The following is a 21,364-nucleotide window of genomic DNA, read 5'->3' as shown; positions in this document are numbered from 1 at the left end:
CCCCATTTCAACCCTTTGCCCAGGGCTAAAATCCTTTGATGAGCCGAGAATCAAATCCAGGGTCAGAGGGTAGAAGTCAAGCATGCTAAGCCTATGCCACAGAGCAGGATTTTAAAATTAATGCAAGGATGAAAAGATTCAAGGGGAAAAAAATGGACAATTCTTTGATAATTGTTAATGTATAAAAATTTTTTCATACCAACAAAGGGACATGCCAGAAATTCCCAGACAACTTATGAAAAGAAAAGAAAATACTCCAGAGAAATTATAGATTTATAATCAATAATTTATTAACATTTTTTACACAGATTTTCAGTTATGGATCAACTGAACTGCAAATAGACTGTTTACCACAAGAAATCTCTGCTTCCTCTTGTTCTGAACTGGTCATCTCACTAGTGATAATTTCCATACCTTGGCCATAGACACAGACATTGAAGTTGGAGCTAAACAGAAAGATACTATGTTTATGACTGGTGATTAAGTAATATCTGTTAAGAGTTTTCAAAACTATGCCATTAACAACAATGTACATTGTTCAAATTTCAACAAAAGGAAACAGTTATGTTATATAGTGTATGTACAAAGACATTAAAATATTAATCTATAGCATGGTCCTGTTTGTAAACATTGTGTTTCGTTGAATGTGAAGGGCATATTAACATTTAAAGGAACATAGGCTTTAGCTTAATTAAATCTTTCAAACAGAAGTGAAAATATCAAAGTTGAGATGCTGAGAACTGTAGTCAATCAATCAATCAATCAATCAATCAATCAATCAATCAATCAATCAATCAATCAATCAATCAATCAATCAATCAATCAACGAGAACTGTAGTCTATCAATCAATCACCACAAATCTGCATTTACGGCAGTCACCCAGGTGGCAGATTCCCTATCTGGTGTTTACCTAGTCTTTTCTTAAATAATTGCAAAGAATTCAGAAATTCACTGAACATCTCCCTTGGTAAATTATTCCAATCCCTAACTCATCTTCTTATAAACAAATATTTGCCCCAATTTGTCTTCTTGAATTCCAACTTTATCTTCATACTGTGATCTTTCATAGTTTTAAAATCATCACTCAAATTTATTTGTCTACTAATGTCATTCGATGCCATCTCTCCACTGACAGCTCGGAACATGATGTGGTCATGTTGTTGACTTGACAAAATAATTTCTTGACTTATAATTTATTTTCTTGGAAAACGAACTGGATACTTCCCTCTCTTCTGACATTCTGTTAATATGGCCTAAATTGTTCAAACGGATGAGTTTTGAAAGTAGATGAATGTCTGAAATGATGTAAGAGATCTGAGAATGAGAATAAATGTAGCTGCTAGAGAACATATTTTAAAATGTAGTGAGTGAGTTTCCAGTATCACAAGTCACAGCTCTCGATTCACTTCAGACATTCTCGTCTAACACAATGGACGAACGAAAAGAGTCCTTGATCTCCGCTGATGACTCTGTCGGCATCTACACCTCAAATGGTGTGACAAATTAACCTCAGACTGGTCAAACACTGTTAAAAAGACATTGAATATGATGATCGAATTCAGGATCTCTACTTTGACGAGATGGAGAACTTAAGATTTAAATTTCCCCTTTAACTCAAGTGAACAAAGGCATCTCCCTTCCCCAGCTAAACCTCTCTCTCTCTCTCTCTCAGCATTATGAGAGTGGTTTGCCTTCACTGCAACGCACATCATTGCACATCAGAAAGCTGCTCGCATGACAATCGTTCATCTCTCTGCTGTGAGAAAGGAAAAGTTTCTCTGCTTCCACTTTTCACTCTTCAGCCAGGCAGCAAAGCTCCTACTTATGGACAAGTCTACATTTAAAGTGTTGCTGCAGCCACTACCCATCAGACATAAGCTCAAGACTACAAGCTGTAAACCTTGCTCGATAAGAGAGTTTGGTGACTCGCTGTGGAATGTCACTGAATACGTGAAGCAGTTCAAGACAATGTACAAGGTGGTGAAGGCTAATTCAATTCAGAAGAAGAAATTGCTCATGAAAATAATTGAGAACACGACAGTCCATCCAGTGTGTGGAAATCTACCAGACACATTTGATGTGGCCACAATCTTTGAGGCAATGGATGGTGAGTCACCTGCTGAACATCATCTTCAGACTTATTCTCGTTCTGATGGTGGACTAATGAGGATTGAAGTTATTGAGAAGAGACTCGACCCTCTGGCTTATTCATTCCTATTCTATCATGGAGAGTCTGGCTGGCACATTAACATTCCCAGAGAGTTAGTCCAAGGCGGAGTAAGGAAGAAGGTGACAATGCTTTAATCTGCTTCTTACCGACTTGTGCTTGTGCTGGACATTTCTTTGTTCAATGGGTGGTGGATATGTACATCAGAGTAAAAGAAGACGGGCTTTCCTACCTACGTTTAATCAGAGCATCCTCTGTTTTGAAGTTTATCTAAACTTGAGAGATCAGTTCTCAGCTACTGACAACAATACAGCCATCATCACATGGTCATTCTTCCACCTTCATTCCAAGGCTCTCCTTGCAGCTTGTTCGAGAAGTATCAAGACACTATGGGTTTGGTGAGACAATTAGGAAAGACTGACTTCTTCATTATCTTCACCTGCAACCCCAATTGGCCGAGATATCTATGACCAGCTTGAGTTCAGAGAGGGGGCATGCTACCGTCCAGATATGGTGTCAAGAGTGTTCAAACAAAAAGGTCTGCGATCTCAGTTAGTCGTCGAGATGAGTTTTGGAAGAGTGACAAACGTCATCTACACCAATGAATTTCAGAAAATGTACACAGCACTGCTTGAATGTCTTATAAATGCACAATGATTAAGAGATTCCAACCAGCTGTTCAGCCAGTTGAGTCACGTGTAAAACCAAAATTAAGAAGACGTTCTTCCTGTCACAAATTAAGAATTAAGTGATACAAAAATTTGGGGTTTGTTGAAAAAATAATTTCCATATAAAAAGACCATTTGCTTCACTTCAACCCCCACCCCTATGTAAAGTCAACAGAAAAGGCGTTGGCCAGCGACTGACATTTTAGTAATTGCACATAAAAATCTCTCAGCATGACTGAAAAAAAAGACACATACTGCATTTTCTTATCATTCAAATTTAAAATCAAACTTACCTACACTGAGGTGAAATGATTCTTTATCAGCAGTGGAAAAATTATAAACATAATAATGAATATAAAATAGGAGTTACAGCATGATAAGTTCCATGCAATGAAGATTTTGCATTTGGCATAAATTTCCATTATATTAAAATTTCCACACTCAATTTTTTAAACATTTTGTCAAGAACATCAGATGTAGCTTGAAATTCTGTATATAACTCTATATTCACCCATTTTAACCAATACCATTCAGATTGACGGTTTTTTTGGCAAACCCGTTAAAGGACAGCGCTAACCGTAAAACGTGGGAGAAGGAAAGAGAAGAATTATCCCATTATTGTTGTACAGCAGTTTAAGATCTGAATGCACTACAGTACTGCTGATGTAAATGAACCTCAAAGAGGAAGGATACAAGCCCAGTATGAAAAACAGAAGGGCATGAAACAATCAAAAAGAAAAACAAGCTAAAGGCGAAGAATACATCAATATTGAGGGAAATGTAGTACGATAACAAGAAAATGTCCTAAGCACGGATCATGCTCATGTAAGATTGAATGATTTCCGAAATTTTCCCTTGAGCATCAACAATGGCTATTTGATTCATTCTATAATTTGGGGAGTTGCAACCTGCAGTCACCATTTACATTTTAAATGGTGAAGGCTGTTCCTAAGTCTCCGGGGCCGATGACCTTCAATGTTAGGCCCCTTTAAACAACAAGCATCATCATCATCATCATCCTAAGTCTCCTGCATGTGCCGGATGCACATGATTCACGAAACACAAATATATCTCCTCACAACGAAGACAGACTGGAAATTCAGGTGTGTAGATCGTTCTTTGTTGGAAAAGGCAACTGAAGTAGAGAACATAAAATAAAATAAAAAATCCAGCATGCTCGTGCCATTATGCCCAACAAAATTAAAATGTGGATTGTAAATATTTGCCACTGAATGTTAGTTGAGGGAAGTTATATGCCCTGTATAAAGACAAACGATAATGACCCAATCTCTTACTACCTTTTCAGATTTAAAAAAATTAATAACTTTTTTTAACCCACTGGCAAGTGATTCTTGCTGCAAGTGTGTCTTCTAGAAAATACAACTTAATGCAGCTGACACACAGGAAGAGCAGACTGAATGAAGACAAGGAAGGGACTTGACAACATGTTGTGAAAATTTGACACAGGGTATTTTCCATAGTAGCTCTTACTAGTGTAATCAGTTTTCTTGGAGTCTGCAATTATTCCATTGCTGCATAAAGGTTACTTCTATCAATGCTGTCATGGACCAATCACAAATCAATAAAGAAGTGATGTGTGTCACAGGCTGATCCAGGGAGGGGTTAAGAGGGTTTAGCTCTCTACCTCCTCCCTCCCCCAATTCCTTGTTACATTTGAAAGTTTACAATGTTGTTTTTGTTTAATGAAATTAAACCTAACAGTTTTATTTCTGCCTTAAATACGTATGTCACCAAAGTTCGTTAGGGATGAATAATAGTATTGTAACTATAGAATAATAACTATTGGACTTGTCCTTACAGTGACTGGAGGACTGGTAACAACAGGCTGCATGTTGGCAGGTGCCGTTTACCTCAGCAACTGCCGAGTCCAAGGCTTCACAACTTACGACGAGTTTGTGGATTTGCGGTGCATTGAAATTCACAGTGAACATGTTTCTAAAGTAGTTTTAATTCACAAATAATATTTGATGCATTAGCTATGCAATGAGTAAGAAACATACATTTTCTATTATTTCAAATTTATCATTGTTTAAAAAGCCAAAAAATGAAGCAGAAGATGAAACATATGAAAATTCTGCAGATTATTATTATTGGCGTATGGCAACAAGTTAGACATATATATACAAGTACATAATATTTATAAATATACACAGACAAGAAACATGTTTCTTGGGAGCAAGATTTAGTTATAGCAGAATGTCCAGTTGGGTGATCCACTTTATGGCTTCCTCTGTTGGTTCCAAAAAGTCACTCAGGCTACCTGTGTAGGAACGTCGTATAGATTCACTTACAATATGGGGAATCGTATGCCGAGAGGCACCACAGTCGCACTCTGGTGATGAAATATATTTCCACTTATAAAGGGCATCCCTGCATCGTCCATGATTTGTTCTCACCTGATTCAGAGTGGTCCAAAACTTATGCGGTAGAAGATGTCCACCAAGAAGATGTTCACCAGAAAAGATGTTGTGTAAGGAACTGTCTGTGGCAACTTTCCAGCGACTTCTCCATTCTTCTAAAGGGTGAAAATTCCCATCGGCCAATGTGACAGCATCATGCAAAGATGGATGATGTGACTTGAGCCTCGTTATCTTGAGAGCAGTAATATCATCCACAACAGGCAGTTGAGGGTTCATTTCTATCTTTTTGTATTCTTGAATGAGAGCATTTGATCTTAAATCAGGCAGCATTTTACCTGACAGAATTGGGAGCCAATAAAGGGGTGTGGACTGGATAGTACCAGATATTAACCGTATACTAGCATTCAGTTGAGTATCAATTAGTCTTGTATATGTGCTATTCAGCCAAACTGGTGCACAGTACCCCGCACACGAGAAAACCAGTCCCAAAGCAGAAGATCTTAAAGTCTTTGCTGAGGAACCCCAACTTGAGCCACACAATTTCTGAAGGATATTATTACGTGTTTTGAGCTTTTTAGACAGATTCATAAGATTCTGCAGGTAAAGGCTTCTAGTGGCATTGAGATGATTACTATTGAAAAAAGATCTGCAGATGATGAAATAAGGCTAAGTGCTCCCAGTAGTTTAGTCGAAACAGCTAACATTTCCACTATCTCAAATTATGTTGAGATTGTAGCAGGTAAACAGTTAGGCCTAATCAAACAGGGGCTGAGTTTACTAGTAAATAAAATTTCAAGTAGTGCCAAGCAGTTAGTCAGTGATGAGCAAAAGCTTACTACAAAATTGAGTAATAAAGTTATTGAAATAATTTTGAAAGACCCATGTATTCAATTATTATTAATTTAAAAAACCTGCTTACCCTCCAGGGTTGGTTTTCTCCGGACTCAGCAGGGGAACCCACCTCTACCGCCTCAAGGGCAGTGAGCTTTAACGCGAGACATTTTGTCAAGGATGAAACAGGGGAGGAGGCCCAGTTCCTTGTCCAGACAGCTTCACCTGCTATGCTGAACAGGGACCTTGAAGATTGGAAGGGATAGGCAAGGAAGAGGGAAGGAAAGTTAGGTACCACATTTGCCTAGAGAAGGAAAGGACTGGAACCTCCTCTACTCAGCTGACCTCCCGAGACTCAGTGGATCACGTTCCAGTTCTCGTACCACTTTTCAACAGTAATACCTAGTTGCTAATGGCTTTACGTCGCACTGACACAGATAGGTCTTACGGCGACGACGGGATAGGAAAGGCCTGGGAGTTGGAAGGAAGCGGCCATCTTCAGGGCTGCCGACAGCGGGATTCGAACCCACAATCTCCTGGATGCAAGCTCACAGCCGCGCGCTCCTAACCGCACGGCCAACTTGCCCGGTACCACCACTATCATCACCACTACCTAGTTCTAGCAGTATTAATAGAATACTTGGTCTGCAAGCAACTGTTCTTTGTTAATTTGTAAATCAGTGTATGAAAATATGATACTTACCCAGAGCACCAAGCCTGCAAGCCTTGAATGTCTGCAACTGTACTGCAGAACTCCGAAATAACAGAAGCTTGGAGTTTACTGGCACTGTAGTCACAATGCCACCTCCACAAGAGCACTCTCTGGTCAATGGATGTGCTTACCAGAAATTGACCCATAAATTTCAGCCCTGATTAATATAAACAACAACAACATAATATTACCACCTCTCCAGGATTTCATAAACAAGGAAAATTATTCACCATGCAACCTTGAGCATTAAGGTGTGGAAAACTGCAATTGTAAAGAAAAGAAAATAAAGAAGGAAAGTTATCATAAAGAGAATGAACAGTGAAGAAATAAGAAAAATACTGTTACAAATACCATTGCACATTCACTTCAGCCAAGACATAGGATGGTATGATTCTTTAAGTCCCCAAATGCCTTTACTGTCAACTATATACCAACAAATAAAAATTAGAACACAAAATACAAAAATGATAAAACACTTGGGTAAGTAATCATCTTTAGATGCATTTTTGTATACTTTCATAATTCTTTCTCATTGTGTGTGCAACACTGCAGCTGATGCTCAAACTTGCAAGCTTGCAACAGCACACCCATTACTTCCACAATGACATGGAAGCCTCATCAAGTACCCACAGAAAAGGACTGTATTGTACAAATGTTGATTTCTCAGTCAGGATGGATCCTCAACAGATCCACCATCAGCTGTCATAGATTAATGTTATGGAAGAGGTGTACTAGAGAAATGAGGCATGAGGTAGTTTCCCATTCCTTTCCTCATCGAGCCAGGCAATATTATTACTATACCTGGGTTTTTAAGGCAAATGCCTATTTTGTTCCTTAAGAAATAACATGAACATTTTAAAATATGTCGACATTTCATGATCCCTTACATTTATAGAGTTTTATGAGCCCTAAAATGCCTTTTTGGACCTTTAAATCCTATATTACTAATCTAATGGCTAAAATGCCTATTTTGAACATTTAAAATAAAATTCAACCACTATAATTTTTACAATCACATAATGTATATCTCTGAATGAAGAGCAGAACAGCAGAGGGAGTGTTTTTCACTGAAACTTGATCTTCCCAGACAACTATCACCAAAGGAATGTTGAGTGATCGGGAGGAGGGGGAGGATTAGCTCAGAAGAACAAGAAGCAGGTAGTAAGAAGGGACAAACTGTGTCAAGTCTCCAGTGAAAGGACATCTGTTTAAGTGAATATAGTTCATCATACCTAAAAATAAAAATCATCTAAGAGTGCACTTATAAAACAATGGCTTATACAATTTCCAGGAATGACTTTTGATGGCAAGATTGTTTTCCGCCAGAACTGCAATAAACAAGTATGTATGAAAGTATATATATATCTTAAATTTCACATTAATCTAAAACTAAGGTTTTGATATTGGCTCCTATAATTAAAGATACCTTGTCCAGGCAGCCTGGGTTTGATTTCCAGTATTGGCAGTAATTTAGAAAGCTATGAGGTCTGGAAAGGTGTTGACCCAGCATGATGAGGACAATTGGGAAGCTACAGTAAGCAGCGGTCATGGAGGCAAGGCAATAGGGCTGAGGGATGCGTCATCCTGACCACACGACCACCCAATATCTGTAGACCATAAGCGGGCAACAGCCATTATTGAAAGCCAAGGCCATTCAAGGCCTGTAGTGTTCTTTTTCTTTATTAACTTTAGAATAATAGTGGCTTAAATGAAATAGTTTAAAATTACAAAATGCATTCAATAGCTATTCACTTTTTCTATAACTCATCTTAGTTTCTAATTTTCATCACTTTATTGTGTTTTAGACTTCACAAGAGAAAAAAAAATACCACCTTCAGCATCTTGCAGATAGTGCCAGTCACAACGCAACAGCAGACATGGAAAGTAACATGAGACAGACTCCGCTCACACAAACTACGGTATACAGGGTGTCTGAAAATAAGTTATGGAAAATGTAGGGACATTTGCCACCGAGGTAGACACCTCATTTGCAAATAAAGAGATTTTGATTTTGATTTGATAATAAACCCAATAATGTAAGAGAGGATCCATCATCCATTTTTCCTAAGCCATTTGGTTAATTGCCAGGGAAAAGGCTAGGAGTGGGAAGGAAACGGTCATGGCCTTAATTAAAGGTGTGAAAATGGGAAACCACAGAAAACCATCTTCAGGGCTGCCGACAGTTGAGTTTGAACCCACTATCTCCCGGATGCAAGTTCACAGCTGCGTGCCCCTAAACACATGGCCAACTCACCCGGTACATAACTTATCTTACGTGGGTATGTCATTTCAGTAATTATTTTTTCAGTGTGGTGAATTTCGACATGCACAAAATGTACTTTTATTGATATGTTCAATAAAACAAATGCATTTTGCTCACCTGAAACCAGAAAGTTCATATCTCTAAGTCCTGCGACGTACTGCACTGAATTCACAACATAATGTTAACGGTGAAAAGTGTTAATAACAGCATTAAAATATTTCCAAGGAAAATGCATGGGGTATGCAGAAATTATTAGAATATCCACTAGTCAACGGAGTCCAGACATGAGCGCATGACTGGCTGTTTACATGTGGCAAGCAATGCAGAAGAGTGCATTGCATAACACAATACATGGAGGGGAGGAGAGTGGACAAGCGGGAATGAGGAAAGAGAAATTTAAATCATCATTTCCCATAAGATTTTGCATTTGTGGCCTACACTGGGTGAAACATTCTACAAAATTGAAATAAAAAAATATTACTGTTCACAGTATGTACGATATATAAACAATGAACATAAATCAATTATCGCTAAACATACCTCCTCCATGGCCTAAGGACTCTAAAGCAAACTGTAAAGGCAACTTAAATAACATAAAGATGATGTCTGGCATTAATAGTGGTATACATTTCTGATTAATACCTATCAGAACAATAATTACATATAGAACTAAGTTGGACTTCGTTTCATTAACCTATCCAAGGATATTTTGTTCTAAACTTAGCCTGGGACTATCACAGGATATGTTTGTAATGTTTACTTTTATTAAATAAGTTATGTTTTTTTTAAATTTACAATTTTGCTTTATGTCGCGCTGACACTGATAGGTCTTAAGGCAACAATGGGATAGGAAAGGGCTAGGACTGGGAAGGAAGCGGCCGTGGCTTTAATTAAAGTACAGCCCAGCATTTTCCTGGTGTGAAAATGGAAAACCATGAAAAACCATCTTCAGGGCTGCTGGCAGTGGGATTCGAACTCACTATCTCCTGGATGAAAGTACACAGCCGTGTGCCCCTAACCACACAGCCAACTCACCAGGTACATAACTTATCTTACGTGGGTATGAAATTTCAGTTATTTTTTTATTTTATTTTTATTTTGCAGTGTGGTGAACTTCGACATGCACAAAATGTACTGTGTTTACTGATATGTTTAATAAAACAATTGCATTTTGCTCAGCCGAAACCAGAAGGAGTTTTACTACTAGGATTTCAGTTTTGTACGCCAGTCAGTTCATGATACTTTAGCACACGATAATCACGATAAAGACGCTACATTATCCAAGCATGATGATCAGATGCTGCTCTATGATACACTGCCACTACTAGCAAGGTTGCATGTGAACGCGTGACACGTCAGTGTGGTAAAGTAGCACACAGTCCAAGGATATCAAGCAAGAGAGCTTGGCCATCACATGCTACATAGGCTGACACAGAAGTTGCTCATGATTTAACTTACAATTATTTGTTGATATTTAGGTGAGCTTTCACAAGGAAGAAATAAAATATGCTAGAGATAGATTTTTGTTTCAGAACACTATGCCCTCTTACAATTTTTATAACTTATTTTCAGACACCCTGTATCTCCCTCAACCCATAATGGTTTCTATGCTGATATGTTAGAGCCCTAGTTTTCAGAGATATTTTTACAGAAATACACCAAGTAGCACATACCGTTAACATCTATACTACAGAAAAATTACTCGTATATTTGTTACAATGAGGTCATGTTGTCAATCAAGGAGGATATTGGGGAGTCTTGCATATGGTTATGTGTGTGGACAAAACCACCAACTCTGTGGTCAGGTACATTGCTAATCTTATAGTAGAAAAACTGGAACCCAATCAGGCATCTACTGGTCTCCTTCTTTGCTCCAAGCAGCGTGAGAAAGTCAATAGTCAAAGCATTGCCTACTTTATCAACAAGGGGTTGCAATTGTTGTATCCTGGAAGTATTATTGATTCTAAAGTCCTTCTCCTTGTCTCCGATGATGCTCCCTACATGACTGCTACTCCACCTCTCCTTAAAACGTTCTACCCTTCTTTAATTCATGTTACTTGTATTGCCCATGCCTTGCATAGACTCATAGAAACAGTTAGGGCCGAGCTTCCCGCAGCAAATACTCTCATTTCAACATCTTGAGCATGCCAATGCAGATATAAATAGACTTGGTCGTGAATCATTCTTTCAAGACCTTTATAGGACAAATATAATTACATAGCATCATTACATTTCTCCAGTTTAGATACTTTAGGAACTAGTTTAACATTTGCAAGCTTCCATTGGGTTTGAAATACAATATTCTGGAGGGAGTAATTATGAACATGTTCAATAAGTGGCAGCAGAATATCTTGACATTATGTTGCTAAAAACACAGCGATATGATCTAGTCCCTTAGCATTGGTTTGAACTGATGTGATCACTTCTGCCTCAGCATCTAGACCAGCATACTGGAAATACAAATTATCAGATGAAGGTATTGAACGTGACTTGTAGTAACATGCAGTATTCATGATGCGATTAATATCAGTAGGCACAAAGGTTTTAACAAAATACCTTTTAAGTTCTGATAGAGAGGCTGGTAATACAAATCTGTCACCGTGCATTTCTTCAGAACCAACAACGAGTGATATAGCTGATATCCAATAATCATGAGATGTTTTAACATTATAAAAGTTATGATTTATAATTACATTTTTCATTGTGAATCATTTTCGTGCAATTTCTGAGTTTCCAGAAGGCTTTATATATTTCTGGTTCTAATAGATTGTTTCCTAGCTTTGTCACAGTCTTTCATGAACAATGAAAATATTTTGTACCATGGTACTTCTTTGGCATCTGCTGAAATGTTTAAAATCTCAAAGTTTAACCCCTCGAGCAAGCAGTTTAATAGTGAGCTGCTCACTTCCAAGGTAGTATTCAAATTGAAGCTCAACAGAGATTTAGACACCATCAAGTTAAAGAATTCATAATATTAAAGCTACAAAACATAATGTAATGAACATTTTAGGACTACTTACTGAGATCATGACCAATGTGATGGCTGCAGTTCAGGGTTGTTTATAACCACCCACAATATTTGCAAAAATATATAATTTGTTAAGTTCCACTTTTGGTATTTGTTCCAGGTATATTTACAAAACAAGAATGATATTTGCAGTATATGGTAATACTCAATCTACATACACACAAAGGTAGTATAAAAAAAGCATTCCTTTCGCATTTACAGGATTATTTTTGTATGAAATTCCTTGAAACGAAACTCAAGACACAACCTAAATTGACAGTCTGGACACCAGTATTCTATGTCCTTCCATTTGTTCTTTTGTGCCTTACATATACAGTAGCACATTTTCTTTGATAAAACTGGCAGAATTTTTTCAATGAAATGCCTTTCCACTAGCCTTGCTGGTGGGGGTTTATTGAGGTGCATCTAGAATTATGGGCAGTTATTTGTGGCCTATGAGACAGTATAATTGATTTTACCAAATCCAATATGTATGCCAGATTATCAGTGGACTGTTTGAAAATATGTTTTAACATTTAAAATTTTTTTTTTACAATTGGCTTTAGCCTGCATCGCACCGACACAGATAGGTCTTATGGCGACAATGGGATAGGAAAGGGCTAGGAGTGGGAAGGAAGCGGCCGTGGCTTTAATTAAGGTACAGCCCCAGTATTTGCCTGTTCTGAAAAGCGGAAACTATGGAAAACCATTTTCAGCGCTGCCGACAGTGGGGTTCAAACCCACCATCTCCTGAATGCTCACTCACAGCTCTGCGCCCCTAATCATATAGCCAACTCGCTCGGTCATATGTCTTTTGATAGCCTAGTTATTGATATGGAAAAAGTCATAAAACTGCTTACTAATGAATAAAAAATTGAAATCCTTCAGGAAGTGGACAGGCATCAGAAACTTAAGCACACAGAGTTGGCATGAATGTACAATCTCGACATCTTACTCCGTAGACTTGAGTCAGTCTGAACCAATACTGGTATTGCCAAAGTGTTATTGCGTTCAAGACGGCGACCAAAGTTATTCTCTCACACATGGGCAAGTGTAACCTTCGAGTAATATATGGTCTACGTGTGTGACCAAAAAAGATCTTTAATTATGAATTGGTTCAAAAATGCATTTGTTTTAGAAAGAGTGATTGAACATGAATTAATACATTTATGGGCCATTTATTTATTTATTTACTAGCATGTTTCAGCGGCTTCACCCGCGTTTCTTACTTCAGCCGTTAGATGTTTTAAACTATCTATTTAAAAGGAAAATAAAACATTATATTTTATTAACACACATTGTTTTATATAGGTCAACTGGATGAAATACAATACTTATTTTTAATAGCTGTACCTGCGACTTCAAACATGTTGAATTTTCTTTTTGACTTATAAAGCTTCCTTGTCAACTTTTGAAGTATTTTGATTTTCTTTTTCCTTTTTTTTTTCTTCTTTTGTATTAATCTCATTGGAAAATCTCTTCATATGCAATGTTTGGTGTATGATTTCCTTGGGCTATTTTGACTTATAAAGTTTCTTTGTCAACGTTTGCAATAGTTTGAATTTTTTGGCTTGTATTAATCTCGTTGAAAAATCTCTTTATATACAATGTTTGGTGTATGATTTCCTTCGGCTAAAACAACAACAACGCTAGCGGCATCCCTCGCTCATGAACATGCGACGTATAGCTGCCCATGGGTAAAGCAACCCTTGATTAAATCTATGCCAGCTTTGCTTAACGTTTGCCCTTGTGACTTGTTGATTGTCATAGCAAAGCTGATATCGATAGGAAATTGCAGTCTTTTGAAATCAAAGGGAAAATTCGACGGTATGATGGGAATCCGTGGAATAAATACCATCCCACCTTTTCAGCATCCGGACGGATATTATACGACCTTCTATAACGTTTCCTTGCAATGGCACTACTCGCAATTTAGTACCATTGCAAAGTTTCGGTGGGTTTAAATTACGGAGTAGTATGATGGGCATGCCAAAATGTACCTACAATCGAGAAACGAAGCTTCATTTAATGTATAAGGGATAGAGACAAGAAAAAACATCATAGGACCAAAGTTGTAGATTTCTTCATGTTGGGTACGAATGTGTTATTCGCTTTGTGATACGACTTACTGTATAGCCACCAATTACCTCGAAACGAAAGTCCACACCGTCATTAAAATTGCCTTGATATTTCCGTGCTTTTCAGGGTAAAATGTTAAAACATTTGAACATCTTGGGATTTTTCCATCGGTTACAGGCTAAAAGCTATAATTTTTCAGAATTTCAATTTTCTAGCTCGTCCGGCAATGTGTGCTGCCATCTTGATTAGGGGGTAAAAATGAGGATTTTTAGGAAACTTACAAGCCCATGAAATCTATAGGTCATCGCATTGGTTATATTTATATTTCACGCTAGTAATATTTGTGCCATATTTAGTTGACAGCTTTGTTGGAACATACACACATACAAGCATACATATATAATCTCGGTCATATTAGTCATTTTTCACCTTCTCACCTCCTATGCCAAAGGGGGCTGAACTTGGACTTTATAAAAAAAATTCCAGAGTGTCACTATTCATCTCAGCGACCCCAAAAACTATGGATTCGACACTACTTTCGATTATTCTTATATCTCACCCACCTCACCCTCCATCCTAAGGGGGCCGAACTTGGAGTTTAAAAAAACCCAGAGTGTCACTATTCATTTCAGCGACCTTGAAAACTATGGATTTGACACTAGATTATTTTTATACCTCACACCCTGACCCCTACACCTAAGAGTGCTAGGAGTGGCTTACCCCCACAATGCTCGTCTCCAGATAGTAAGTAATGAGTGTACCATGTTTGGTTGAAATTGCTCCAGTGGTTTAAGAGATGTGTCATTTACATACATTTTTATATACTGTAGATAGATTATTTTTATGCTTTACTCCCCTACCATCCCAGCCCAAAGGGGTGCTGTGAGTGTTTTATCCACACAGCATAATTTTTACGGATACTAATTCATATGTGTACCAATTTTGGGTGGCAAATCTCGTTGCTGTAGAATCGTTGAGTGACATTGCCATTGTTATGGCTGGTCATTTCTTTATCGGATTCCTTGAGCAGGGGTAGTGCGATGCCAATATCTCCATAATGGTTGGTTTTAGGGCCTTAAAACATGGTTTTTGGTCCTGTAGAGCTTACTGAGTTTCGCTCTTTGAGTCAAGGGGCTTAAAATGAGCTTTGTCTCGTCCCTGTACGACAAATTCGATTTTTCGCCTATTTTTATATACGCGCCGTCCCCCACCCCCCCCAATTCTTTGGAAAATTTAAAAGTAGCCTATACTCCTTATACCATCAGCTATCTGCCAGTGAAAGTCCCATCAAATCAATCCAACCATTTCGGAGATTAAACGGAACAAAGAGACAGAAAATTTAAAAGTAGCCTAAGTTACTCCTTATATCATCAGCTATCTGCCGATGAAAGTCCCGACAAAATCGGCCCATTACAAGTAATGAAAATCATTGTAGGTCCGTATTGAAAGTATCATATATGTAAAAAATATTTTATTTTAATACCACCTATTCAATACAATTCAAAATGTTAACGTATGAGTTAAAACATTGTTACAATATGAGACGTGTTTCGCCCCTTCTTATGGGGCATTCTCAGTCAATAACAAAACCTCAATTTTACCAGGTACCTGGTTAAAAATTATTCTAAAATAGGTTGCAAAATGACACATGTTAAAGCAAAATTTACAGTTCATCACAAACAATGTTTCCAAATTAATTAAAAACTCAAATACAATAACGAATACTTGTACAAAAATTCACTTGAAAAAAGGAGGTGTCATGTGATTAAAGATAACAATATTGAAGGCTTGAAGCCGTAGTCAATGTTTGATATGGATGAAGATTTACATGTTAATACAAAATGGTAGAGAGGGTAAAAAGCAAATGCGATGTTAAGTACAAAATGGTGAGGAAAAGCATTCCAATAGTGTGCCAATGTCGTAGTATTTGATCTTGGCGCGTTTTACTCAATACAGTCTATGTAAGATTAATCAACAAGTTCTAAAGTTTGTTTCTGGTTAATGTCTAGCCCAGAAAAATGTTACATTCACATTACAGTTCAACAGATTACTTATAGTTGGACTAATCTATTTTCCTCACCATTTCGTACTTAACATCGCATTTGTTTTTTACCCTCTCTACCATTTTGTATTAACATGTAAATCTTCATTAATATCAAACATCGACTATGGCTTCAAGCCATCAATATTGTTATCTTTAATCACATGACACCTTCTTTTTTCAAGTGAATTTTTGTACAAATATTCATTATCGTATTAGAGTTTTTAATTAATTTGGAAACATTGTTTGTGATGAACTGTAAATTTTGCTTTAACATATGTCATTTTGCAACCTATTTTAGAATAATTTTTAACCAGGTACCTGGTAAAATTGAGATTTTGTTATTGACTGAGGATGCCTCATAAGAAGGGGCAAAACATGTCTCAACTTATATTTTAACTCATATGTTAACATTTTGAATTGTATTGAAGAGGTGGTATTTAAATAAAATAAAATTGGTCCAACCATTTTGGAGATTAGCCGGCACAAACAGACAGACAAAAATTGTAAAAATTGGTTTTTAGTTATAAGTACCGTATATACTTTCATATGCACTTAGTGAACTGCTGTTATTTTGACATTACAAACAGACGCTTCAATTTTATTTATTTTCATAGATTTACTTGTTGTGAACATAAAAGATCATGAGTCCCAATTGCAATATTAATGACAATTATTATGATTAGCTGTTAAAAATCAAATAAAAAACAATGTATAGCTAGAAAAATATTAAAATTACTTCCAGTGACACACAAGTCACATCGAAAATGAAACATAAAGAATAATACCTTTAACTAATATTACATTACAGTACTAATTAAGATTTAGTATAATACTTAAAACAATTATTATAATACGATATTTACTTGGAATCTAATTCATTTCATAATATGGTTTATAACATATAATCTAATTTTTCCTTTTTTAATTTCTTCATCTATTAGAAAGTTTACTAAAAACAGCTTTGTCCAGTCAGTCTGTCCGTTCTACTGGAATTATCTGCCTGTGAATCATCAGGCATTGCTTGGCTCATTAGATTTGCCCAATTGTGCTGGTGCTCTATCTTCAGGTTTGTTCTCTTCTTTATTGTCTCAATGCTGTAGTTATTACATTCCATGTATGTGTGACCAGAAAGTAAAAATTTATGGTCAATGGTCATCAAAGTGGTGGAGTTTTGTAAGGCAACGAAGCAAGCTGTAACAAGGAAGTTATTCTTGTTCTGTGATCCACAAGAATCCGAATACAGTACATTGAGATGTGTCTCGCAGAATTCTCAAGTTTCATTATTGATGATGATGATGATGCTTGTAGTTTAAAATTAAAAGTCCAAAATCCTCCAATAACCAGAATTCAAAACGTGAGGATGAAGAATGAATGAATGGATATGAATTTAAAACAATCAGTGGAACCGACCCATGGTGCCTCACATGCACAGAAGCTGGCGTAAAACAATAGTATTACTGACCAAGGGACTGCTTCTATAGCATGATACTGAATCGATGATGCTTGGAGTCGAAAGGGGTCCAAAATCCAAGTCATCGGCCCTGCCTAATGATACTTATCGCTAGGAAAGTAGAACCATGGTATTTGTCATGTTGCGGTACTAATCAAAAGTAGCGCAGACTCGCGGTATTCCACACATTATGGTACTACTCACAGGTAATGTAATGCGCACATGTAACACAGACCTATGGTTGTTCGCACATTGAAGCGCCATTTACAGGCAACGCAAACGTATGGTGTTCACCACATAAGTGTATGATCCACAGGGACTTGTGCTATCCCGTGGTGTTCCTCATATAGTTGGTACTAATCATAGGCAAGCCAGAACCATGGTGTTGCTCATATAGTGATACTAATCACAGGTGTAAAAGCCAGCAACGCACTCTTTTGCTACTAATCGCAAACCTATTTGGTACCTAACATAGTGGTACTATGCACAAGTAAAAGCGATCCATGGTGTTCCCCGCATGGTGGTACTAATCACAAGCAGTGTCATGGTTCTAATACAATTATCCCTTGGTCGCCCCTTTTAGCTGCCTTTTACGACAGACAGGGGATACCGTGGGTGTATTCTTCGTCTGCGTCCCCCACCCTCAGGGGATCAAGTTTCATTATTAGATATTTATAAATGCAAGAAGAAATTTCACTTCCTCCTTGCTTTGCAAAATATTTATGCCATACAAAGGAAATTGCTGTTATGGTATTAAAGTTGTGTAGAGTTAAATTATACGTCCATTGCTGCCTCTCGTGGAATGATTCATTACCTTGCAAATCTGATGTTGGAAGGCACTGCTGGAGGTCGAAGCACACGGTTTTCTTGGCTGGATCCTTTTTATAAGTAGTTTTGTCTGTTCCTCCACTAGGTACCCTTCATCTGCTTTGGCGTGGTGTATGTCAAGCTCTTGTTGCAGTGACGATTTTTATTTTTCTGAGCTCGTGACTTAAATTTTTATTTTGGTTCCACACTTCGATATTTTAAAATTTTGATGTCCAGAGAGCGAAATATACTTTTGTACGGATTGTGATGAAGTGTATAATATGAAGGCAAGTACCCTTTAGATGATCATCTAGTGTAATGGCTCATGTAAGTAGAAACTGAGAGTATATGGCTTCTATAGAGCATTTGGACCTTAAAATGCAGTACAGCGTAAATGGAGTGCATTGTTACCATATCAAATTTTGAAGATCACACTCGAGTGTAGCTCAAGCAGTGCGTCACAGTTAGGCATTTACCATTTAACATTTATAAAATTCATTCATAAATGGATACTTGAAGAGTGGTAAATTAAATACGAATGACCTTAATCACTGTCATTACTCTCAGATAGTGGACGTATACCTTCTATGATTTCTGCAAGGCCTAATGTTCCCACATTGGATGAACTGGGTTCGGGAGATGAAGCCAAGGATGAAGATATTTTATTAAAAACTGTTCAACATCATCGTCCTGCAATTTGTCTACTTTTCATAACTTCATTTTTACGTTGTTCATGTAATTTGCCCTGTTGTCCACCATAATATTCTTATAGGCAGCAGTGATTCAATTTTCTATATCATTTTTCTTGAGTGATATGTTATTATGATAATACGGATGTAGTTTTTTACCTGAGTCCACACCATCTCAATAGGGTTTAACTTGCAGTGATAAGGCGGAAGACGTAGAATCTGCCGACCTGACGCTTTTGTCATTTCATCTATTCCCTGCTTATCATACATGGAGAAACGATGTGCAACAATTCCCACTTTAGCATCTTGTTCTCAAAAATATTTTTTTTAATGTAATCATTGTATGATGTCACCTTTTCGCCAAAAAGCCACTGGCAAAGATCCCGACTTATGGGAGTGGTAGACGGCATTATCCAGCATGATCACGGCACTTTCAGGAGTGGTGGTGGTGATTATTGTTTTAAGAGGTAGTGAAAGTGGGCAACCATATTCTATTTGCACTAATCAGAGGGAAAAAGGAAGAGGTTCAATACTTTGAAATATGAAGATATCAGAAAAAGAAAGGGAATGGTCACAAAAGGCAAGAAAATTAAAAATTCCTTAGGCCTCAGAAATCTAATATCGTCAGGGTCGGAAAAGACCTGACAAAGGGAGGTCAGAGTAGTAAAAATGAAAACAAGGAGCGTGACGCAAGTAAGTGGAGGTAATGCCAAACACAACTAGGGGAATTGTGGTTGCCAATCCACATTCCAAAGTTCAGAGCCCCTACCCACAGGGGAAAATGGCTTCAGGAAAGTTCGACAACAGTTGTTTCGCAAATCACTTCTCATATATTTCACCAGTCATTTTCTCATGGGTGTCTGCTGTGTTTGTGTGGCATAAAAATATTAGTTCAGCATTTGGAGCAGAACCATGTTCATCACCCGGGTGAACTAATGCAAATCTCGGTCCTTGGCCTATCGGCGCCCTAGATCCCGAGCTCATCCTTTCGACAGTGGTCTGCCGTGCACTTCTCACCATCGTATCCTTCCATTTTTTCTCACTATCTAACCAACATTTACCCAGAATTATATTATATATTAATTTTGGGCCGTTAAATGTGGTATCTCCCCTATATCTCTGTGTCTCCAATTAATTTTTTCATTGGTTTTGATGAAAGATGCTTTATTACCCCATCTTAAATAATGGAAGCCTATATCATGTAAGAAGTAATGCATAGTTTTGGAAAATAGTGGCAGAGAATTGTTTCCATTTACCTGAGTCAAAATCACATTCAATATCAGTGGTATGTTTGCAAATAAGAGAGTGAACCACCCAATGCACTCCACTTTGCACAATATCATCATATAACATTTTCCTTGCATTTTCCTGCCATCCTTCTCTTTTTTGCCTTATCTTGACGGAGGTTTGCAAAGGAGGACCCTGTGTGCATTCATTCCTTATAGCTCTAGACATTTCACTAACTGTGCAACTCACGTTACTCGTCTTTTAAAAATAATCCAGGACACTCATTATAAGATGGTGGTGGTGGTGGTGGTGATTATTGTTTTAAGAGGAAGTACAACTGGGCAACCATCCTCTATATAACACTAATCAGAGAGTAAAATGGAAGGGGTCCAACACTTCGAAAAATGAAGGTATCGGCCAAAGGAAGACCAGAGCCACGAAGGGCGTGAAAATGAAAGACTCCCTAGCCCTCGCAAACCTGACAGCGTCGGGGTCAGAAAAGAACAATAGTTGACGAAGGGAGGTCGGATAGGATAGATGACAGTGAGGAGCCTGGCACAAGTAAGTGGAAGCAACGCCAGGACTCAGCTAAGGGCCCCGTGGTCGCCACCCCACGCTCCAAAGTTCAGAGCCCCTGGGGCCCCTTTTAGTCGCCTCTTACGACAGGCAGGGATACCATGGGTGTTATTCTACCGCCCCCACCCACAGGGGGAGCTCATTATAATACTGCGTTCTTTACCCCGGAGTTTACCTACGGAACTTTTCTTCTTAATTTGAGGATCCATTGTACACTCTTCTGCCTTTGTTCTTTGAACTAAGAATCCCCATGCACGAGCATGAACTCGCAAACTACACAAACACAATCCACTTGTTCTCAAGAATTGAACGTATATCACCAATTTTTATTTTATCAATATTATACTACAGATTAAATGAACCCAGCACTGCATGTGACTGTGTTAAGATTTAAAAGTACTTTGCTTGTGAAATTCCTACCGGCAGTTCAGCCAGCTGAGTCACGCATGAAACCATAACTAA

At 37.8% G+C, this 21,364-nt stretch overlaps 1 protein-coding gene across 1 annotated transcript in view; it reads right to left on the bottom strand.

Annotated features, from left to right (window-relative positions):
- Positions 1 to 279: 279 nt before the first annotated feature.
- Positions 280 to 21,364, bottom strand: part of LOC136858527 (tRNA (34-2'-O)-methyltransferase regulator WDR6) — a 274,003-nt gene continuing 252,918 nt past the window's right edge. Inside the window, exons 15-16 of the mRNA XM_068225585.1 lie at positions 6,752 to 6,917; positions 280 to 446 (exon numbers count right to left, since the gene is read on the bottom strand). Of these exons, the coding sequence (XP_068081686.1) occupies positions 317 to 446; positions 6,752 to 6,917 (296 nt within the window). The 3' untranslated portion in view covers positions 280 to 316. The remainder of the gene's footprint in view (positions 447 to 6,751; positions 6,918 to 21,364) is intronic.

This window comes from Anabrus simplex, chromosome 1 (assembly GCF_040414725.1).
Source record: "Anabrus simplex isolate iqAnaSimp1 chromosome 1, ASM4041472v1, whole genome shotgun sequence".
Classification (NCBI taxonomy): Eukaryota; Metazoa; Arthropoda; class Insecta; order Orthoptera; family Tettigoniidae; genus Anabrus; species Anabrus simplex.
This window is presented reverse-complemented; position numbering and strand designations above follow the sequence as displayed.